This window comes from Olea europaea, unplaced genomic scaffold (assembly GCF_002742605.1).
Source record: "Olea europaea var. sylvestris unplaced genomic scaffold, O_europaea_v1 scaffold1668, whole genome shotgun sequence".
Classification (NCBI taxonomy): domain Eukaryota; kingdom Viridiplantae; phylum Streptophyta; class Magnoliopsida; order Lamiales; family Oleaceae; genus Olea; species Olea europaea.
In genome coordinates, this window is record NW_019234350.1 from 15,921 (window position 1) to 40,020 (window position 24,100).

Genomic DNA, 24,100 nt, shown 5'->3' on the forward strand with positions numbered 1-24,100 from the left:
AATATATCCCGCTCAATCTTTATTTAACATCTCACTAGCAAGATGAAATGAATTTTAACCAAAATATAATAGTAAAATGTAACTCCACATTTACCAACTACTATATGACAATATAAATGTCAAATAAAAAAAGGTAAATAAAAAAGAAAAAATATGTATTTGTTCTATTAACATCTTTTAGCATTCAACTTTGAAAATAATTTATTCATGGGTTTCATGGTAAATATGAATGTAATTTAACATTTAACATTATTAGTTCTCATTTAAACTCATATGTTAACTTATGTTAAATATATTACTAAGTCGAAAGCCAATAGGTAAATCGCGGATTATAACCGAACCAAACCCGCAAATTATGGTTTGGATTGGTTTGGTTCGAAAAATAAAATGGTTTGATTTGATTTGAAAAAATTTCAAACTGTATAAAATTGTTTGAGTTGAAAATATAGTACAAACCGCTCAAATCGAATCGTGTTCACCCCTGGTCCTTTCAATTGATTGAGGCGGAATAGTAGCCTCGATGTTCTTGCAAGCTACGCAAGGATTTATGGGCAGGATTGGATCAATTGTTTGCATGCCCATGTTTGTTTGACCCTGATTATGCACTCTTCCCCCATATGAATTTATAGATTGAAGCACTTCGTTTCCATCAATTTTGGATAGAACATAGTTAATGTGCATTCTGGGTGAATTTTGAACCAGAAATTGGAGCAGTTGAAGAGATAATTGGTTCAATTAAATTCACACCCATGGTCGTTTGACTTCTTGTTGGTTTGATTGATGCCAATTTGGGGATTAGATGTTGTATGGGGTATAAATTGAAACAGACATGTTTTGCAAAAAATGAGTCGTAACTGTTGAAAAATTCTGAATAACAGTAGATTGACCACTTGATTGATCCCCATTCTTTTGAAAAAAATACATTTTTAATAGTATTTTGACATTATTTTAACCACACATTCTCCAATAAAATAATATTACACGCAAATCCAAAATTTTTATTATTTTTTAACCACACATTACCCAACAATACACTATTTAAAAATTCATTCTTCCCCAAAATGGGGCTCAAACAAGGGCTGAGTGGAGGCTTTTTTAGTTGATGCTAGGCGATGTTTAGGGTAGTCTAGATGAGGGCTAACAGCAGTGGTGTTGCGGGACCTTGGGTGCTGTCGACAAGGAAAGTATTCGCCAATTCATTGTTTTGGCTTGAAATTGTGGCTATTTCCAGTGGACTTGATGCCGGTAGTGGGATGAAAGTTGATAGCATGCATGGTTGGATGCTTTAATTGGTCTAAGAGAGGATTATGAATCTACCCAATAAATAGGAGCAAACCGGTCATATCTTCTCTTACAACAAACAGAAATAGATGATCAACCACAAAATCCAATTTCATTGGAAAACACATATTCAATACAGGGGCAGCAGTAGCAACTGCAGCGTTTGGACCTTCCTCATTTACCTCGATAAACGATTTGTGGAAAATGCTTGAAGCATGAATGTACCATTTCAGCGAGTCTATAGCCAGAAAAGGTAATACCAATCCCACTCTCTTACTTCAGAAGCTTCGAACCCAAAAGATATCTTGAATTTTAGAATAAGAAAAGCACCCACTTTTTCTTGTTCATATTCCTCTGACTCTCTCTCATTCGCAGAGCGAAGAAAGCGGGCTTTGCCCCAACTACTGCTATCCTTGCTTACTTCACTAGTCAACGAAATGCATCAGCAAATATAGGCACATTCTTGCTCGATCGTTTGCTCTCACTAGACCGTCCTAGAACGCGATACAAGTTCAAAAAGAATTTGGATTCGGAGCCAATTTTTTCTACTGAAGTTGGAAGTTTGTCTTTGGCATCAAGAAGAATAAAATACATCGAAGTGGGGTGGTGTGGAAAATAAATTTTTAAAAATTTGGAATGGTAGGCAGTACATATAAAAGCTTTGGATTTAATTTGTAAAAATAATAAAAAGTTTGGGTATTGAAATTGCAATTATTCATTTTTAATTTTGACATTTTTTATTGTTTTTTTCTTGTTTATTAGTAATCTGTCTAATAATCAGATGACATATGTCATCTAGGGGTGTTTTTTTCTCATTTTTGTAAAAATGAGAATAAAAAATATAGTCGTTATGAGTTCCACACAAGAAATAAAAATTCAAATTTGATGGCTTGATATGATGAATAACGGTCATATTATTCATTTTAAAGAGGGAAAAATGGGAAACAAACGGGGGCCTAATTCCAAACCCTAGATTCCAACCTGTGTGTAGCATACCTCAAAATAGGATTAGTGGCATTTATAGAATTTGTACAGAACAAATATGTGCTGACACGATTCACATTGCAATGGTTTTCATATAAGTGTTACGCTACATGCACATTGTGGTATTCATAAGATTGTCCATAATGTACAAATGACATAACGTTATTAGAGAGTTGAAAAATAGTTTTTCCAACCTTCTAATTATGAAATTTCACATGTATATTCATAAAAGGCAATTTAGTAATTGAAATCGGCACTAAATGAATAAAGATCTGGGAATGATGGTGACGATGGCGGCGGTGGGGGACCGGTGAGTGGGTTGGCGGATTGAAATTTAGGAAAAGGACAAAAATGTGAAAACTTATTATCCCAGAAAAAAAGTATTGTCTTTTTGTGGTCTTCCATTATTGTTTAATCGAAAGCAAAACCGTAATAATTACCAGTTGACAATCAGTCAGTAAAGTAAATCCCGCAGCCTTTAAGATAAAACATTTGAAAGGTCTGATTCGATAAATCCATTTTTTGTTTTTTTAATTCTCGAACCCTCTCTACTGATCTAGTGCTGTGGAAAGGTCACGGGCAGACCCATATTCAACCCTACTTCAATATAACACCCCTCTCTCTCTTCCTTATCTTTTTACCTTTTTCAGCTTATTTTTATGCTCCAGACAGATTTTTGCCTTGTTGCACTTGTTCTTTTTTTTTTTTTTTTTTGAGTAATATATGTATTATTTCTGTATGCAGGATGCAGGAATCTGAGGTTTGAATTTTTTTTTCTTTGTTATTTTTCTGTGGGGATTCTTGAGATTTGAAGGTTTTAACTTTCTGGTCAATTTGATATTTTTCTTAAGTTATGGCGTTGAAGCAATTTCGCTGTTCGTATACTGACTTTGTTTGTTGAGTTAAATTTTACTTTTATGGCTTAATGTTTCCTTTTAACTGATCTAATTTTATTTTATTTATTATTAATATATTTTTTTTTAATTCTATCTTCTGTGGTTGTTTCAGGATCTCAGGTTCTGGTTTTTGAAATTTGATGTATAGAGGCTTATAAGGTCTAGCTCTGTATTACTGGGCGTAAAGTTAAAGAGGAGATTGAAAGTGGACTTGATGCCGGTAGTGGGATGAAAGTTGATAGCATGCATGGTTGGATGCTTTAATTGGTCTAAGAGAGGATTATGAATCTACCCAATAAATAGGAGCAAACCGGTCATATCTTCTCTTACAACAAACAGAAATAGATGATCAACCACAAAATCCAATTTCATTGGAAAACACATATTCAATACAGGGGCAGCAGTAGCAACTGCAGCGTTTGGACCTTCCTCATTTACCTCGATAAACGATTTGTGGAAAATGCTTGAAGCATGAATGTACCATTTCAGCGAGTCTATAGCCAGAAAAGGTAATACCAATCCCACTCTCTTACTTCAGAAGCTTCGAACCCAAAAGATATCTTGAATTTTAGAATAAGAAAAGCACCCACTTTTTCTTGTTCATATTCCTCTGACTCTCTCTCATTCGCAGAGCGAAGAAAGCGGGCTTTGCCCCAACTACTGCTATCCTTGCTTACTTCACTAGTCAACGAAATGCATCAGCAAATATAGGCACATTCTTGCTCGATCGTTTGCTCTCACTAGACCGTCCTAGAACGCGATACAAGTTCAAAAAGAATTTGGATTCGGAGCCAATTTTTTCTACTGAAGTTGGAAGTTTGTCTTTGGCATCAAGAAGAATAAAATACATCGAAGTGGGGTGGTGTGGAAAATAAATTTTTAAAAATTTGGAATGGTAGGCAGTACATATAAAAGCTTTGGATTTAATTTGTAAAAATAATAAAAAGTTTGGGTATTGAAATTGCAATTATTCATTTTTAATTTTGACATTTTTTATTGTTTTTAACGGCATCAATTTTAACAATAGGGATTTTTGAACAAAAGATTTCATATAAGAGGATTTTCTACGATTATCAATAAGTATGAGTATATCGCACTCTCCACCCTGGCTCCTGAGAGGCACATCCTAAAATTTACTTCCTCCACGATGGCTCAGGATAGGGTCGGTGGAGGACATTAAGGTTGGGGTTCAACCTTTTTTTTTTTTTATTTTCGAGGGAGTTTTTGGTGTTAATCCTTTTTCTTTTTAAAAAAAGTTGTTACTTTGTAGCTAGCGTACTGTGTTGGACAAAAAATAGGAGTGTTTTGCTGCTGTGCTAGGGTTGTCAGCACCTGATTTCTTGTTTTTTGGTAATCTGTCTAATAATCAGATGACATATGTCATCTAGGGGGTGTTTGTTTCTCATTTTTGTAAAAATTAGAATAAAAAATATAATCGTTATGGGTCCCACACAAGAAATAGAAATTCAAATTTGATGGCTTGATATAATGAATAACGATCATATTTTTCATTTTAATGAGGGAAAAATGGAAAACAAACCGGCCTAATTCCACACCCTAGATTCCAACCTGTGTGTAGCATACCTCAAAATAGGATTAGTGGCATTTATAGAATTTGTACAGAACAAATATGTGCTGACACGATTCACATTGCAATGGTTTTCATATAAGGGTTACGTTAAATGTACATTATGGTGTTCATAAGATTGTTCATAATGTACAAGTGACATAACTTTATCGGAGAGTTGAAAAATAATTTTTTCAATCCTCTAATTATCAAATATCACATATATATTATGAATACCATAATGTACATCTGGGAATGATGGTGACGATGGCGGCAGTGGGGGGACCGGTGAGTGGGTTGGCGGATTGAAATTTAGGAAAAGAACAAAAATGTGAAAACTTATTATCCCAGAAAAAAAATATTGTCTTTTTGTGGTCTTCCATTATTGTTTAATCGAAAGCAAAACCGTAATAATTACCAGTCGACAATCAGTCAGTAAAGTAAATCCCGCAGCCTTTAAGATAAAACATTTGAAAAGCTCTGATTCGATAAATCCATTTTTTGTTTTTTTAATTCTCGAACCCTCTCTACTGATCTAGTGCTGTGGAAAGGTCATAACAGGCAGACCCATATTCAACCCTACTTCAATATAACACCCCTTTCTCTCTTCCTTATCTTTTTACCTTTTTCAGCTTATTTTTATGCTCCAGACAGATTTTTGCCTTGTTGCACTTGTTCTTTTTTTTTTTTTTTGAGCAATATTTGTATTATTTCTGTATGCAGGATGCAGGAATCTGAGGTTTGAATTTTTTTTTCTTTGTTATTTTTCTGTGGGGATTCTTGAGATTTGAAGGTTTTAACTTTCTGGTCAATTTGATATTTTTATTAAGTTATAGCGTTGAAGCAATTTCGCTGTTCGTATACTGACTTTGTTTGTTGAGTTAAAATTTACTTTTTATGGCTTAATGTTTCCTTTTAACTGATCTAATTTTATTTTATTTTTTTTATTATTATTTTTTTAATTCTATCTTCTGTGGTTGTTTCAGGATCTCAGGTTCTGGGTTTTGAAATTTGATGTATAGAGGCTTATAAGGTCTAGCTCTGTATTACTTGGCGTAAAGTTAAAGAGGAGATTGAAAGATAATCTTGATTTGAAATTGCAAGATTTTGGGATTTGGATATATAGATTTTTCTATATTGAATAGATGGTCATGGATCGGAATTTCAGGAGTTATAATGGGACGGCATCTGGAATCAAACATGATAACCAATCTGTTTCTGTGTTTCCAGATCCAAATCTGATAAACAATTTGAGAGTTAGCAATAGTTTCTCAGCTGGTAATTACGCTGATGTTCCCCCATTTTCTAGTCATCTGAATTCTAATACTTTAGTCCAATCATCTGATGCCGATACCCTTGAGGATTATGATTTTAGTGACGTGGTGCTTAAGTACATAAACCATATCCTTATGGAAGAGGATGTGGAAGAGAAAGCTTGCATGTTTCAAGAATCAGCAGCTCTTCAAGCTGCGGAGAGATCATTCTATGAGGTACTTGGGGGGCAGTATCCCGCATCTACGAATTATTATCTGCGAGTACCAAATTTGGATCAGAATGTTGAAAATTCTGATGAAAACTTTTCAGGAGATTATATAAATTGTTGTGCTACTGGTAATGCTGATTTATTCCAGGACTGGAATACTGATCCTTATTGCACTGGATTTGATGAACAGCATGTTTCTGTCGGCATTGCTTCACAATTGACTTCTCAGTCATCTTATAGCCCATCAAGTAGCACTAGTACCTTCACTGATGGTCCAGCGGATTCTCCTGTTAGTACACTTAAAATTCCTAATATATTTAATGATAGCCAATCGGTTATGCAATTTAAGAAAGGGGTTGAGGAAGCTGCTAAGTTTCTTCCTAATGGCAATAATTTAGTAGTTGATTTGAGGTACAATGAGTTGTTGGGGAAAGAGAAGAAAGAAGGGACAAATGGTATGGTATTTAAGGTGGAAAAGAAATATGACAATGAGGACTCTGCTGATGTTTCAAGGGGTAAGAAGAATCCGTATCAAGAGACTACAAGCATGCACGAAGAGAGGAGTTACAAGCAGACAGCTGTTTGTACGGAATCGACTGCGAGTCCAGAGATGTTTGATATGGTGCTTCTGTGCAGTGGAGGAAGAAATGAATCTGCACTTCGGAAAGCATTGCAGAATGAAGCAACTAAAAATGCTCTGCAAAATAGTCAACCTAAGGGGTCTAATGGTGGGAAAAATCGTGGCAAGAAACCGGGAGGCAGAAGGAATGTGGTTGATTTGAGAACCCTTTTGACCCTTTGCGCACAAGCTGTTGCATCTGATGACCGAAGGTCTGCTAATGAGTTTCTGAAGCAGATCAGACAACATTCGACTCCTATAGGAGACGGGATGCAAAGGCTTGCCCACTGGTTTGCTGATGGTCTTGAAGCACGTATGGCTGGATCTGGAACTCAGATCTACAAAGCCCTTATTAATATGCCTACATCAGCTGCTGACATCTTGAAAGCCTACCATATCTATCTTGCTACATGTCCATTTAGGAAGATCTCTAACTTCTTTGCAAATAAGACCATTATGAATGCGGCTAAAAATGCCACAAGGCTTCACATCATTGATTTTGGTATTCTATATGGTTTTCAGTGGCCTTGCTTTCTACAACGTCTCTCGTCTAGGCCTGGTGGTCCCCCCAAGCTTCGTATTACTGGTATTGATCTTCCATGTCCCGGGTTTCGACCATCAGAAAGGGTTGAAGAGACAGGACGACGCTTGGCTAGTTATGCTGAGACTTTTAATGTTCCATTTGAGTTCATCGCTATAGCTCAGAAGTGGGAAACTATTAAGATTGAGGATCTTATGGTCAACAAAGATGAGGTTGTTGTGGTGAATTGCCTTTATAGGTTTAGGAATCTGCTTGATGAAACTGTAGTGGTAAACAGTCCAAGAAATATTGTCCTGAACCTTATCAGGAAAATTAGTCCAGATGTTTTTGTACTGGGGATATTGAATGGTGCTTATAATGCTCCCTTCTTTATTACAAGATTCCGTGAGGCTCTGTTTCATTATTCATCATTTTTTGACATGCTTGAGGCTAATATTCCTCGTGAAATTCACGAGCGGATGCTGCTTGAGAAAACCATATTTGGACGGGAAGCCATGAATGTCATTGCATGTGAAGGTGCCGAAAGGATCGAGAGACCAGAGACATACAAGCTGTGGCAGGTTCGAAATATTAGGGCTGGATTCGAACAGCTTCCTCAGAATGAGGAGATAATGAGGATGGGAAAAGATTGGGTTACATCATCCTACCACAAGGATTTTGTGATTGATGAAGATGGCCACTGGATGTTGCAAGGTTGGAAGGGACGTGTCTTATATGCACTTTCTTCTTGGAGGCCAGTTTATTGAATTTGTTGGTACTACTTACGGGAAGGCAAGATGAGTGGTTGTTGCACATGCTGCGAATATCAATGTGTCTTTACTGTATATAGCTGCCAAGGTATTTGTCCATTCTCTAGACTGGTTTTTGCTAGTAAGTTAATTTCTTATTACTAGTCACAGAATATTACACTGTGTTAAATACAAGTACCGTGTGAAGAAGTTAATGTTTCTTAAGTACGATCCTTTAGCAGTTTTAATGAAAGCAGGTATAAGTATGATATCTATTGCACACGGGCCTGAAAAGTGGGTAGTTCTGGTGATCAGTAATGTGGTGGATTAAAGTCTTGTGATCAAAGAGGCTAATTTCTCCGATGATCCTTGTACCACCAAACATGCTGGTTTACACTTGAGAATTCATTGAAGCTGTAAAGAAAGAAGACCATTTGTAGCTGTGCATGTCAACACTCTAGTTAGTAGTTGTTTTTAGTCAAATCATAACTCTGCTAGTATGTAAAACACTGTTTTCAAAGGACTACGTTATGTAAGTGATTATAGTTTAATGATCCTGTCCAATTTAAGAACATGCTATTTAGCTTTATTTTCCAGGAATTTTTATTTATTTATTTATTTTTTTTGGGGGGTGGGGGTGGGGTGGGGGTGCTGCTGTGTAGATGACAAGTGAAATTATGTGTGGTTGTGTGGAAGTCGTAAACGTCTGTGCCTTCGTATTACTCCGAGTTATTGACTCTCAAAATCAGCTCCTGACGAGTTAAGATTTGTTGGTTATCTCATCTGTTTCACGACATGATTGCTTGTCATGTGGTGCGAAAATTTGCATGTCAATTGGTCGGATAACATAGCAGTTCGGACTTGGAATTCTAGTTGTAAATTAGTAACTTGCATATCAGCTAATCCGTTTTATTTTTCTTTTTCTCTGATCGTGTATTGCAGGATGTCAATGCTCGTATTGGAATTTCGTGTGATATATATATATATGACTAGAGTATGGTTTGCACCTTTCACATTAAGAGTTTATGCTCTGATAGAATCATGTTTATGAACAAGATTAAACCACCTGTAAGGTCTGAACTGTGTAGTTATTCCGGTGCATTCTAGTTACTTCTCGACCTAGTCTATTCAGTATAAACAGCTGTCTATTTGTTTTTCCTCGTACCATACTTTCTTGATACGGATTTTTCTTAGCCCTGGACACATTGGGAAAGTCATCGTCGTCGTCATCATCACCGTCTCTTTTCCAGCTGAACTACCCAAACTGCCGTCCCCCCCTTCTGAAATTTCAATGATTTCTGAAACATGCACGCTTAGTCCACAATGCAAAGTTAAATCTTCCTTGCTGCATGTTTCAGATGCAGCATCAGAGCTGCACGGTGTAATAAGCAAAGTTGCAATATATAAAATCCTATTACTCGCTTAGTCCACAATGCAAAGTTACAGGTCAAATGGCAAATCACAGAGGTTTAAGAGGATCAAGATTTAGTTATTTGCCAGATATCCAATCTGTAGTGATAAAAACGCCTATAAATCAATTAACCACACAAAGTTAACTAAAGATAATGAAAATTAATCCAAGTACAACTTCGCTATCAAGCTTCAATAGGTTGGCACCGAAAGTGGATGCATCGAGGCTTAGATCAAGAGTCGAAAATCACAGCAATACCACACAAATTTACCCATTCAAATGGATCACAAAGGAATACCCAAAATCCGGCCAGAAAGACCACGGACAGAGGTGTGATCAAACAGGGACGAAATAGGACAGCAATAGGGGGGTAAAAAGGCACACGGACAGAGGCACGATCTGGTGCCCAAGTGCCTGAGAAGAGCCGACAAGACGCAGTGGAGGCCACAAAGAGGCAGAAGACAAGCATATTCCTATATATGGGTCGAGCCTGTCGAGTGGTCTTGATCCTCCTTCTTTGTAACTTGGATTTTCGACGTGCCAAAGTGCATTTAATTATAAGTTTTAAATGAAATTTATTGAATCTAGTATCCATCCTGATTATTCATCATCGCCTCGAGGTTCATTTGGTATCAAAATACCCATCGTCATCATAGGGTTAAGATACTACTATTATGGCTGAATAATCTTTCCACTGTTAATTCAAGGTATCAGAATAGCATAAACTTGTAATATATTGTTTGTGTTTCTCGTTATGTGATAAAAATACTGCACAATTTGAAAGAGACTTGAATTTACAATTCCTGAACAAACAGAAAGAAATCAACACTCGGTTTCACCCTGGACAGTTGCACCTGACGAGTATGTATGTATATGTATTCACATTTACATGATAATTCAAAGCACCTTTCATCGAATTTGAGTTCTGCCTAAAGACCACAGCCCAGTATCCTTAACCGGTGCCTGAAATTCCATGTAAATATGTCATTACGCAAATTCAGCTAGTCGGTAAGACAGTTACTGGAAGATGGTTCTCTTGTTAATTCACTTACCGGTGTCTTCACAGACGGAAATACATTCCAAAACCTCAATGTCTCATCCCCTGCTCCAGTCACTATAGTCTGCCCATCAGGAGACATTGCAAGGTAGAGTACTCGCAAACTATGTCCAGTTAGAGTCGCAACCTGTTCAAGTTTGTCAAACAAAGTGAGGTTAACGTCACTCTAAACTTTCTAAATTTACATTAAGCACATGTCTGAGAGCCATTTTGTCAAGATTTTAAACCAATTTTTGACCGTTGGAAAGGTCAGTGGGTCCCATTTGTTCATTAATTACTGACTGAATATGAATCAAGTTACCAAAAATGTCATTTTCAAAAAAGAATAAATTTTATTTTAAAGAGCATTGGTAATTTTAAGCCATTATTCAGTCAACAATTGCGATTCCATGCTATTCAAACATTGTATTAACGGCATGAACTTGGCTAAAAATTTGATATAAAATGTCTCCGTAAGATTTATGCTATAAATTCCTCTTTCAAGGTGGGGGTTCGATTAAAAGAAAAGATTCAAGGAGTATGATCGATCACCTTTGCCATTGATGGATACTTCCACACCATAATTTGATTTTGAGAATATCCATGAGTGCTGACCAGCTCATTTACATTTTTACTCCATGCTAGATTGCATACCTACAAAGTAAATTCCTGGATTGTATTAGTTACCTCAAACTTCTTGAAACAACGTGTAGCATAAGAAAAACATGATTTGAATTCAAAATCTTCACTGTTTGAAATAATAGAAACCTGGCTTCCGGTGTCCACGCTATTTATTTGATTGCCGCTGGTCGTATTCCAAAAGCGAATGCACCGATCAGCAGTTCCTCCTCCAGATGCAAGAAGACCACTCTGGTGAGGCGACCAGGTAATGGCCTTCACAGCAGCTGTATGCTCTGTCAGTTTCAAAATGGGTTGCTGGGAGCGCTGATTCCACACCAATAGCTGAATCCCAAAAGATGAAAATGCAAAGAATTTAGCGTTCTTTTGCTAAAATTTGATAGTATGCACGCAAGAAAATGTTCGTATTCATATGCAGACCTGATTGTCATTGCCACCAGATGCGAGTTCGCGGTCATCATGAGACCATTTCAGCCCACATACCTGAGGGATATCGAAATTAAGGTTAACCTTAAACCATAAAGAATGAAGTTTAATCCCAAGTGGATTCATCTTCGGTTCTTACCTCAGACTTGTGCCCAACAAGCTTGCTAATAAAATCACTTGGAACACGAAGATCGTGTTGGAGGATGTTTCGATCTCTACTTCCAGAGGATAATATGCGCGAAGACCATGCTAGTACTCCGGTTCTTGTTTGATGCCCTCCCATTGTTCTAACGCGCTTGCACTGAGTTCCATCCCAAACCTAAACAGCGAAACCATCACGATATGAACCCCCATTTGAAGCAATATTTAGCCGATATTCGACTCTGATAAAGAAGACGGAGATTACTACCTGAACTTGACCAAGATTTGTGCCAATTGATATATATGACCCCTCTCTTGTCCATTGGACTGAGCAGACTCCGTCGTTAGGTCCCAAATCACACAACCTCGTCACCTATGAAGAAATTGAAGTCTAGGTTAAGCCAGTTACTTCGTTTTTTAATGTTTCACACATAAGCGTGGGTTCGTTGCAATGTTATTCCCAATGATCCAACAGACGCTAAACAATCGAAACTTGGTTTGACAAAAGTACGATAAGCGGGAACTCACTTTACTATTTGAAGCACTCCATAGATATACACAAGTTCCCAATCCAACAGCAAGGACATTCTGAGAAGACCAGTCCACTAGGTTCAGGTAGAAGTCATCTTGAAGGGAAGGAGCATCTAGAACCTGAAATTTGAGAAAATTAGCCTATGATCAACTTCATATATTAAAACAAAGAATGATTTTTTCTCTGGTAATTTGCAGCAGAACAGAGTTTAGGGCCTAGTTTTTGATCGCTAACAATTAATCAAACACAAGCTTTTTTCAGTGCTCGGGTTTTCACATTCCGGGACAACTAAAGAGGCTAAATCGTTTTGCTCAATTCATCTCAGTAATGGTGTTTAGCCCAAATTTAAGATGATATTTCCCATTTATCTCGACCACCTGGTAGATCGTAAATAAAAATTCACAGACGGGGAAGAAGCCTTAGTCTTCTAATAGGAAGAGAACCTCGAAATTCAACTATAAATTAGCTTCAAATCTTAGATCAGACCAAATTATCTAGTACTTGAAAATTTGAAAAGAATAAAACATTTTATGTTGATAATGAATCCAGTTTGTCAGTTCTAGCAATTAAAGAATCCTATTATAGTACAATAATGTCATAGAAGCCTAAATCACACCTTGTGGGGAGTCTTGGGAACCTTCCTAGGTGGCTTGGGAGGAGTTGAGACCTCACCGGAGAGCCCACTGTCCTGTCCCAGAATCGAAGGCGAGTAAGGAGAATTAGGTCCCGGAGAATGCTCAGTCTTGAACCTCAGCATATTCCTGCTTGTGCTCATTGGAGACCCTCCTTTCACATTACCTGCAGAAAAATCAGAAAACCCAAAATCAGTCCCAAAAAGCTCGCTTCTCAACAACCTCGTATAGGCCTCACTTCCCCCTCCTCCTCCCTCCTTCACCGGCGATGCCTTTTCGATTAGCCCAAAAGTGTGTAGCCTAGACGACGATCTGCACGGAATGAACCTGTCACTGCATGCAGCCACAGATTTCGACGGTGACGAAGACGACGACAAGTTTGATATAGTCCTTGGCGACATTGACTTCAAAGGGGACGACAAATTGAAAGATGATGATCCCCTCTTTGGAGAAGAAGAGAAGTTATTGAGGCGTAAAGAGGTCTCAGACATTGAGGCTGGCAGATTAATGCCGCTCTTTCTTCTTTGCGATGTATCCATTTTTTGCTTTTTTGTTTTTGAGCTTTGAAACAATTCCGAGTTCAGATTGAGCAGGATTTGAGTGTTATGTGATAAAGGGTCTCTAGAAACGCCTCTCTTAGGAAGAAGAGAGGCTTTTCTTGGTTTGTCTCTTTTGGTAATGGAAGGAGGAGAAGGGGAGCTGCTAACGGTAAGTTTTACTGGATGCTCTTTTGTATGGGAAGAGAAAAGGGTTTAGGGGTTTGAATAAAATTGGTCATATAAGATTTACTTTGTAACGGTCACTTGGAAAGAGGAGCAGGGCGAGGGGGCGGGGGGGGTGGGGTCTATTAACTAGCCGTTAGATTTGAATGCTGTTCATGCGAATTGGAATGTCTTAATTTTTGGCTCGCCTTCTAAATTTAATTATCAATTATAAAGCAAATCTACTCTATCATTATTTGCCTAATTAGGTTTTGTCAAGATTTTAATTAAAGCCTCTTTTAGGAGAAGATGAAGAAAGTGAAAGAGAAAGAATTTTGATGGGTAATTATCCCCTTTCCTTTAAAAGAGAGGATCCAACATTTATTGTTCAACCTGAGGCAGCGATTTCACACTTAACTGATTTTGTATTGTAGCTTAACTCATTATGCACTATTCATCACAAAAAAAAGTTTTTCTGGAAATAATAATGAAATATGGCAGCATTATTGCTGTCTTTATTAACTTTATAGAACCATTTGCTGACGATTACTGTTGCTTCACTTAAAAAATATCATTTCACTTCGTTAGATGTTGTAGCTTCCCGAAATGAAATTAATGAGACCACTTTATTGCCTCCATTGTTGACTTACACAAGTGAGTTATTGTAGCTGTCCCTTCCAAAAAAAAATCTTCTCGTGCATCATGAGAAAGTGAGACAAAAATTATGTCAGCGAGTTGTAGGAATTTTTTATCATGTCAGTTACTGTTCGTTCAGAAAGCATGTCATTATTGTTCATTTGACACTTATATGCATACCGATGAGTCATTCACTCCTAGTCGAGTACAACAATTTTTTCCTTGTATAATTGATCTTGTGTTTTATACCACATAATATTTTTATTATAAAAATTGTCGCAAAAAAATAATAAACATTAATAAATAATTGATTTTTTTTAAAGAAGAAAGACGAGTTATACGTATTTTTTAAAACACACGATGTAAGTTTAACTATTTTCGATATTTATTAGATCATTCAATGTGTATATAACATAGTTCTCAAAATGAGTTTCGAGAGAATATAGAAGATTTATGCATTCGACTACCATACAATCATCGATGAATTTATAAAGTTAGCATGTTATTGAAATTTTTAATTTCTTAAATGATGTCTCTTTTGACATTAAAAAAATTTAAAAGTTTATTAGAAAATTTTCTAAATAACGTCAAAAATTATTGTCACAAAAAAATAATAAACATTAATAAAATAATTAATTTTTTAATAAAAAAGACGAGTTATGTGCATTTTTTAACACACACGTTTGATGTACTTTTAACTATTTTCGATATTCATTTATATCATTCAATGTGTTTATGATATAGTTATCGAAATCAGTTTCGAGAAAATATAGAAGATTTATAGTAGATTTTTATTAAAAAAAATCACTTAGTGAAAAAAAAAATAGAGCAACTTCGTGCATCATGAAACAAATGCTCTGTGAGCAAATGCTTCGTGATGCACGAAGTTGCTTCATTAGGCAACTTATTATTATTATTTTTATTATTATATAGATGATGTTCAGTGTCAAATTTTTTTAATTTTTTTTTTCATTAGGCGATTTATTTAGTTTTTTTTATATATATATAAAAATATATCATAAATCTTTATAAATATTCTATATTCTCTCGAAGTTTATTTCGAGAACTATATAATAGATACATCGAATGATCTAAATGAATATCGAAGATAGTTAAACGTACATCAAATGTGTGTTAAAAATGAGTATAACTCGTCCTTTTTTTCTTTAAAAAAATTAATTATTTTATTAATGTTTATTATTTTTTTGCGACAATTTTATCAATATAATTTCCTTTTTTCCTTGGTGATTGATATATTTTTTATACAAATCTATTTTACCCTTATATAATGTGACACGGAGTATATTAAATCATTTATATTGTTTATTTCCTAAAATTAGTTGTGATAAATCAAAGTAAAACTTAACACTATGTTGAAAAAAATTAATACTCAGTAAAAAAGATGTCAATTAATTTATTTGACGATATTGAATATTTTAGATGAATATAAATTTTGGAGGATTCAATTCAAATATATCAAAATTGGGTGATTAAATAAAAATCTCAACCCCATTTAAGTGAAAAAATATTACACTGTGACTCAGCTTGTGTCTGGCTCCATTAAATTTTTTTCTCATTTTTCTCTATTTTATTTTCAATCACAGAATCTTCCATAAAATAATATTATACATAAATAAAAAAATTCATTAAATCGATTGGATATTGAACAATAAAAAAAAGATTCGACTAATTACACGATTTAGTTATATTGAATATAGTTATCATCAAATAAGTCCTTTATATGTAAAATAACCACTCAAACTAAAATAATGTTTGATTTATGAGCTCCAATAATTTTGGTTTTTAATCTATGCATCAAGGAAACATTTATCCTATCCCCAGAAAATACATTTCAATTATAGCAATACAAAATTGAGGTCAACTAATTTTTCATCTTAATATTTTAACATCTGAAATTTTTTTATATATAAAAGAAATTCGATTGTTTTTAGAAATTTTTTTCTTATTGTTACTTTTTCTTCTCGATCAATTAATTTTTTTAAATAATCTAATAAATTTTTTGACGTCATTCAGAAAATTTCCTAATAAACTTTTAATTTTTTTTAATGTCAAAAGTGTGTTATATATGAAGATTACATTTCTATTTATCATTTTAAACAATTAATCAAATTTGTAGATTTATTAAGAGAATTAAATAGATATTTTAACACGTTAATAACTTAATATTACCTAAAAAATGATATAGCACGGGCGGAAAACTAGTCTTGTATAAAAAGCTCGTACCTAGTGTCTTCTTATTGTATGCAAACAACATCAATAGTCATTCATCCCATCCCATCCTATCCTTTCAATCAATCTCTTTTAAATTGAGATTGTTGGATATTGATACTCCAATATATTTTCTCCTTTCGTCTAGAATACCTTTTACATCAATTCTTTAAAATTCACTTTGTTTTTAAATTTATTTTTAACTGCACATTTCATAATATCCACAACTTTTATCAACTTTCCAACTACATAATTCACCGACTTTTAGCAAAATCTAATAAAAATCTAAATTTTGTCCAAACTAAACATGGGCAAAACCCTTTTCAATTTCAAGAACTAAACATCAATAACAAACACAATATACTGAATTATATAAGTAGCAAGGTAATTGTTTCGCGCGAGTTCGTCGCTAACAATTAAAAAGGGATCAGACGATTGTGTAAGGGACAAATCTCTTGAGACAAAGTCCAAAAAATGGGTGTTCTTTATTGGCGATATTTTTACAATCGGAAAGTAAAAACAGAATGTCTCCAAGGGGCGCAAGCACACGAGTTACTGAAAGAAGTATTTAATTCTAAACTAAGAAATTTAAAATTACATGTTCTCTGTTCGAGAATTTTTTTATTTGGGGGGCCCCTTGCTCTATGTCTTTTCTTCCTTTTATACTCACTGGATGATCTCTTTGTGATCAACCACCTAAAAACTGCTTGATCGTTCTATAACTACCCACTTTCCTCGTAATGGCCAACTTGTCATGGAACTGCCTTTTTTAACTGCTGCAATTACTCTTCGTCGTTCAACCGTTTTCGATTGAATTCCTTGAATCGTGGAACGTGATAGGGCTGCTTAATAACTGTTTTGATAACTGCGCTTCTTGATAACCACAACACTTCATGTTTGTTAAGACCTTGGGCGACTCGAAGGTTTGGGCGAGAATAGAGTAGCAGTTCTGGGCGACTGCATGACACTCCATTCGCTCAGATCCTGGGCGATTTTCAAGCTTGGGCGATGGTGTTACCGCGTTCATGGGCTTTCCTATTTGGGCCTTCATCCTGAATTGTCTGATTGGGCTTCATTCTTTGGGCTATCTGATTTGGGGATCCTCCAATTGGACTTCATTCCTTGGGCCGTTCGATTTGGGCTAAATTTTTATGTGTCAACAATTATCCCCCAATATGGTAGAATTAATACCAATTATTAAATTTTGCCATATTCACTTTTGTGTTTCCAGCAACATTCGAAATTCTCAAGAATTTCAATCATTGTTTTCTTCCATAGCTTTGAAAAGGTGCGACATTTTGCAAACCCTTATAACCCCTAAATACGCCATTTCTGCACCATTAAATCACGCCTCACTTTTTCGCGTTTCTCTCCCACAATTTACTGTTCATCTCTTTGCTTCCCTACTACGTAACTCTGAAAAACTCCGTTTCGTCCCTAATGGCTACTTCACAATCTCAATCTGGTGACTCCTTTAGTTTTGATGACTTTCAGAAACTCCTTAATCGTCCATACATAACTCCGAACTTTCTCACACCTGCCAATGTCGAACTCAATGAGTTCTACCTAGGTCCTTTCTTCAACAATGTAGAGGCAGTCGAACAAGTGGTGGTGGGCCAGCTGTTTCTTTGTACTCAAGGCCCTCCATTTCTAAACTCTATGTCGCTGGGGCCACTTCGCGAAAGAGGTATTCGCACTTGGCCCAAATCTGACGTAATTTTCCGTAGGTGGCATGCTCGCTTTGTGGACCATGGTCCTACTAAGGCACTTTTTGATAATGCAAGGATTTCTGATTTGTTAGAAATCTCTCTTCAACCCCCTAATTTTGATTCAATACTTTTTTCGATCGCTTTAAGTTTTTGGTTTTCTGAATATAATACTTTTGTTTTCCCTCTTGGCCCCATGTCTATTACTTTAAGGGATGTTGGGGCCCTAGTGAATCTGCCACCTTTGGGCGATACCATTTTTCCTGGTATCTTGGTTTCTGGTGGCGCCCAAAGTTTGGTAAAACCCTCATCGAGTCTTATTCAAGCCTGCAAACCCTTCATAACCATTCGAGCACTGAGCCTTCCCATACTGAGCGAGTGGCCTTTCTTCTGGTTTGGCTTTGTAAATATGTTTTGTGTGTGCCAAGCATAAAGCCCTCCCTGAGCTATTTACCGATAGCGCACGAATTGGCGCGTGGCAGGCCTCTGAATTTATGTTCTTTCTTTTTGGCTGCCCTCTATAGAGGCATGACTTTTCTTCAAACTCAATTGAAGAATGGTGCATCTCCCACTGGCAGTGGGACCTCTTTGGTTCACTCAAATGTGGTTGAAATCTTATTTTTCATTGCTTGGTGCTCCATCAATTTCTCGTCCTTCTGCTAGCTGCTATGGGCTAGCCATTGAGCCCCTGGCTCCTGTAAATATGTCTAGAAGGGACATTTTTTCATTTTTTTATTCTTTGGATTCAATCCCTTCCTTCTTTCCTTTTCCTCCCTTTTTGACTCCAGACTATGTGCATCCTCCCTCCACTATAGACAGCGCGAGCACTTCTCTGCTCATTTGGATCTAGTTTTTAATCGGGAGGGAGTTATTTCATGATATTTTGACTGGGACCAATGCCAAGGCAAGGTTAGAAATATATGCTCCCCAATTTTTTGCTCGCCAATTTGGTTTCGGCCAAACCTGGCCTGTTCCTCTTTGCTATTCAAGGAATTTGATAGACCGCTTCCATATTATTAATAAGGAGGAGGCAGAGGTTATAAATGCTCGCAATCTTCTTTTGACGAGCCATTTTTCATTAGCCCCCTTCAATTCTAGTCATGCCATCCATCCCCTTTTTGAACAGCTCTGGCCGTCAGTGAAGCGCAGATTGTTTGCGACTGATACCAATCGTGTCTTTCATTCACTGGACCAGCCGAGCATTTATTCCCCTCCTCCTGTTTTAGTCACTCCTTTGTCCATCCGGAGTCCTTCTCCTCCTCGTCGCGGTAAACAGTCTGCTCGTCCATCTTCTTCTCTCCCTACCAAGCCTACTGCAGCCAAAAGTGCCCCAAGCCGCAAACGGCCAGCCTCAGCATCTCCCATTCTGGAGGATGATGTTGATGATGATGACGATACCCCTCTTATCATCAGGAGGAAGGTAATTAAATTGGTTTACTCACAAGCATACTTTTCCATACTTGAAACTTTTCTGTGTTTTGGACTTCTCAGAAAAGTTCAGCCTCTCCTTTAAAGGCTTTGGTATCGGCAGCTCCTGCTCCATCATCCTCCGCTGAGGCTGCTTCACTCAAACCAACTGATGAAGGGACTACGCTTAAAGAGACATCTTCAGTCCCAGAATCCTCATCACAACCAATGGATGAGCCACCTTCTTCCCAGGGCGTCAACCCCCCAAATATCGAAACAGAAGGTAATTCAGTTTTTTGATGCTTTACCTTTGCTTATGCTATTGGTTTCTGATTTGTTGCTTTTGAGTTCTGCAGATGCTCCTATGAGTCTGTCCATTGTGGCAACATCTTCTCGCTCAGACAAGGGGAAGTCCTCGCGAATGGTGGAGCCACAGGTGGCAGACTTGGCTGAGGATATGCCATCTTCCAAGATTATTGATGAGGTAATCTTTGCTTCACTTTTATTTCCATCTTGTTCGTTGTAGTGAGAATTTTCAGTATTGGCAATTTTCTTTGCAGGATGCTAATAAGATTCTGCGTTCCATCCAAGACTTGTTTGCTTCCTGGGGGCAAGTTAAGACATCTCGCCCTGCTCCATCTGGTCATCCTGCTACTTCTTCAGAGGAAGATATGAAGTTCCTCAAGCAGTTGATATTTGAGTACGTGTCCTTCATAGATATGGACATTGGTAAGGTGGTAAGGCTAGTGCTGCCAGATATAAGGATAAACTTGAGCATTTGAATGCGAAGTTAGAGCAAGCACTGACATTTCCGTTGCTCAATCTTTCTGCTAATTTTAAAGTGACGTTGAAAGTTATCCATTCTGAGGTCCTCTCCTTGCTGGCCAAGAATGTTGAACTGAAGGCCAAAAGTACTCAATATCTTCGCGCCGTATCTGAAAAAGAGTCTTTGCGTCAGGAGATCAACAAAGCTAAGGACGAGTTGAAAGAAATCTCTTCCGAAGTCATGATTGAAGACTCTTTGATGGCTAGTTTGGCTGCTCAGATGAAGGAAATTCAGGCCAAAATGGACGACTGCAAGGCGAGAATGGCTGCAAAAAAGCGTAACGCCTCCTAAGAAATTGAGCGAACTAAGTCCTTGGTCGAGCAGTACAAGAAGTTGGAAGTTGATGATGATGTCGTAGCCGAATTGAACATCACTTCCTCTCGACAGAACGAGGACTGGGAAAAACATAGGGAAAGAATTCGTTCGGTATGGGACGGATTGTAATTAAGACATATAATGCCTTAACTTTTTCTTTTTGTAATTTTGCATTTGACTTTCCCTTTGTAACCTTGTACATCATTAATGAACATCTATGTTAACTTCTTGTGCATTTATTTGACGTTTGTCTTTTAATCGCCAATCCTTCAAGCATTTAATTGCTTTGTGCTAAAAATCTTGCACATTTTCTCTTGATATTTCCACCTCTTTTCCCAAGACTTTGGGCTACTTAATTCCATTTACTAGGCAGAATGTGGCTGCTCATATTCTGTCTCTTCATCTCCACCCCCATATAAATGCACGTATGCTTCGCACTTTCCATCTTCATTTTCATTCTCTTCTTCAAAACCAATTTGCTGCCATTGTTTGGCATTCTGACAATCAATCCAAAACCTTCGTCTTCTATAAAGATGGATTATTTGGTCCGCCCATTTTACTACTTGTCTTGATATCACCTCTGGTATGGGAGATATAGGAAATATTTTTTGGTCAGCAGCGAAGTTTTTCCCATCGTCTCTTTGTTCTTTACAAGGGGTTCGATGATAGAAAGCAATTTTTGGGATGCTTGCGGGCCACCTTGCTTGCTGAGAGTGCTTCTCAACCTCTTTGCCTGTCATTACAGCGATGCATTTAGGAAGGCGGTGTAAGGCCAGTCCACCCTCTTACTCGGCGATCGACCGGGAGATTAGCTTACTTTTAATTGTAGTTTGTAGAGCATCCATTATTTGTATTTTGCATCTTTGTAATGAACGTTTGATAATAAAGGACTTTATTTGAACGTATTTCGCTCTGACATTGTTATCCTTAATCGTTCAACATGTTTTGATTACGCTTTTATTTGTTCACATTCCCATAAAGAAGGAACATATTTTTTCAAATATTTGCCGTTAATGAATCTCACGTGCTTGGTGCCATCTAAATCCTCCAAATGATATGCTCCATTGGGCAACACACTGTTTACTTTGTATGGTCCTTCCCAATTGGGCGACCATTTTCCGTACTTTGGATCCTTGCTATCCAAAGAGAATATCGTCTTCCAAACTAATTCGCCCAGGCTAAACGACTTGACTATGACTTTTTTATTATGAAACTTAGCCATTCTTTGTTTTTGAACTTGCAATCTATCTAAGACGTCCAACTTTAATTCGTCCAACCCCAATAGATTTTGAACTAGTGATTCGGTATACTCATCATCATTTAACTTATGTTGTAAGCACACTCTAATCGATTGCACGTTGATTTTCATAGGCAAAACGACCTCCTGTCCATAAGTAAGTTGAAAATGAGTAATTTTGGTACTTGACCGAGGTGATGTTCTATAATCCCATAAGGCCTTATTCAGACATTCGTGCCAATTTCTGACATTTTCATCTATCATCTTTCTGATTATATTTTTTAGAATCTTATTAGAAGATTCTGCTTGTCCGTTGGATTGAGCGTAATATGGTGTGGAGTTTACTAATTTATCCCTAAACTCGCTCAAAAATTTGTTCACTTGATCCCCATTCAAAAATGTTCCGTGATCTACCATCAACGTTTGTGGAATTCCAAACCTATAAATGATGTGATCACGGATAAACTCTATGACATTCTTTTGGGTGATCTCTTTCAAAGGTATCGCATCTACCCACTTGGTGAAATAGGCGGTTGCAACTATAACAAAAATATGTTGCTTGGACAATGGGGGATAAATCTTCCCTATCAGGTCTATCGTCCAACCCTTGAACGGCCAAGGTTTAATAATAGGTGTCATCTCTCGTGCTGGCGCCCTTTGTATTGGACCATGCTTTTGGCATGCTAAACAACTCTTTGCATACTGAACGCATAATTCTCCCATCTTTGGCCAAAAATATCCACTTCTAATAATTAACCATCTCATCCTTTGACCAGCTTGATGAGCTCCACATATCCCTTCGTGCACCTCAGCCATGATCGTCCTGACTTCTTGCAAACTTACACACTTTAGCAATACACCATCAGAGCGTTTCTTAAACAACTCTTCATCTATTAGTATATATTTCAGCAAACACAGCTTCATTTTCCTACTAATCCCTCCATTAGGTTCTTTATAGAACCTTTTAATCTCTGTTCTTCAATCCATTGCATCTCCATCTTATATGCAGTGAAATTCAATCCTTCTCGCCCTTCTTTGGGTCACGGGCAATATGGTTTCATACTCACAAGTAGACTTCCAATTCAAAACCTTTGAGTACCCTGAGGCCATTTGGGCCAACTCATTTACCACGTCATTATATATCCTATTAACGCATTGAAGTTCTACTTGGACGAATTCTTCTAACAATTCTTGGGCAATCTCATATTGACTTATAATGGAATCACTTTGACATTTAAAATCACCAATCAATTGGTGAATTACCAATTGAGAATCGCCCCTAACGATCACATTTTTTACTCCCATTTCTATCATTAGTTCTAGGCCTACGATTAAGGCTTCATATTCGGCCTGATTGTTGGTGTACATCCTGTCTAAAGTGAACGCGAACTTGTAGCAAATTCCTAAAGGATTAATCAATGCTACTCCTACTCCTGCACCTTTAGAGGTTTTGGACCCATCGAAATACAACACCCAAGGTTTTAGCTCGAACGAATTGATTTCTAATTCAATTTCTTCGGGCATGTCAAGGCATGGATGATCGGCTAGAAAGTTAGCCAAAGCCTGATTTTTGACTGCCTTTTGAGGTATATATATTGTATCTCGAATTCTGATAAAGCTAATGTCCAAAGGCCTACCATTTGGTGTAAAATAGGGCGCGAGAACATATACTTAACTAAATTTACTTTAGAAATTAAATGAACGGTTACGGGCCGTAAATAAACCCTTAATTTTGTACATGTGAAATACAATGCAAGACATAATTTTTTGATAGCAGAGTAATTACATTCACATTTTGTTAACCGTCTACTTAAGTAGTAAATTGCCCTTTCTTCACCAAATTGGTCTTCCTGTGCGACCATTTCAGCTATTGATTCTTTCTCAGCCGATACGTACACTTTCATTGGTCGTCCCTGGATTGATGACACCAACACTGGTGGACTTGATAAATATGTCTTCAGGCTTTCAAAAGCCTTTTGATGTTCTTCTTTCCAGACGAATTCGTCCTGATTTTTCAGCTTTAAGAGCGGCAAAAAGACGTTAGTTCGCCCTGCACAGTTAGAAATAAAGCGTCTTAAAAAGTTTACTTGGCTTAGAAACCTTTGCAATTCTTTTTTGTTGCTAGGT

At 36.9% G+C, this 24,100-nt stretch overlaps 2 protein-coding genes and 1 long non-coding RNA gene across 5 annotated transcripts in view; 2 read left to right on the top strand and 1 right to left on the bottom strand.

Moving 5' to 3' along the window:
- The first annotated feature begins 2,771 nt into the window (after positions 1-2,771).
- On the top strand, positions 2,772-8,693 carry LOC111377541 (scarecrow-like protein 30). Of its 3 annotated transcripts, none has more exons than XM_023000668.1 (2): positions 2,772-3,025; positions 5,715-8,693. In XM_023000668.1, exon 2 carries the CDS (start codon positions 5,874-5,876, stop codon positions 8,115-8,117), a length of 2,244 nt encoding a protein of 747 aa, XP_022856436.1. In that variant the 5' UTR covers positions 2,772-3,025; positions 5,715-5,873; the 3' UTR covers positions 8,118-8,693. The 3 variants fall into 3 exon arrangements, 2 of the variants coding, with proteins under 2 accessions (XP_022856436.1, XP_022856435.1); XR_002699743.1 differs by lacking the exon at positions 2,772-3,025 and having other exon boundaries at positions 5,197-8,208; positions 8,357-8,693; XM_023000667.1 differs by lacking the exon at positions 2,772-3,025 and adding an exon at positions 5,197-5,467.
- A 1,487-nt stretch (positions 8,694-10,180) lies between these two features.
- LOC111377542 (protein FIZZY-RELATED 3) lies at positions 10,181-13,671 on the bottom strand. Its single transcript, XM_023000669.1, has 9 exons — positions 12,901-13,671; positions 12,281-12,403; positions 12,021-12,125; positions 11,751-11,930; positions 11,606-11,668; positions 11,315-11,509; positions 11,099-11,200; positions 10,563-10,694; positions 10,181-10,473 (listed from the first exon to the last, which is right to left on the bottom strand). Exons 1-9 carry the CDS (start codon positions 13,453-13,455, stop codon positions 10,420-10,422), a joined length of 1,509 nt encoding a protein of 502 aa, XP_022856437.1. The 5' UTR covers positions 13,456-13,671; the 3' UTR covers positions 10,181-10,419.
- A 10,331-nt stretch (positions 13,672-24,002) lies between these two features.
- LOC111377545 overlaps positions 24,003-24,100 on the top strand; it is a 19,507-nt gene continuing 19,409 nt past the window's right edge. Inside the window, exon 1 of the long non-coding RNA XR_002699744.1 lies at positions 24,003-24,012. This is a non-coding gene — a long non-coding RNA (uncharacterized LOC111377545). The remainder of the gene's footprint in view (positions 24,013-24,100) is intronic.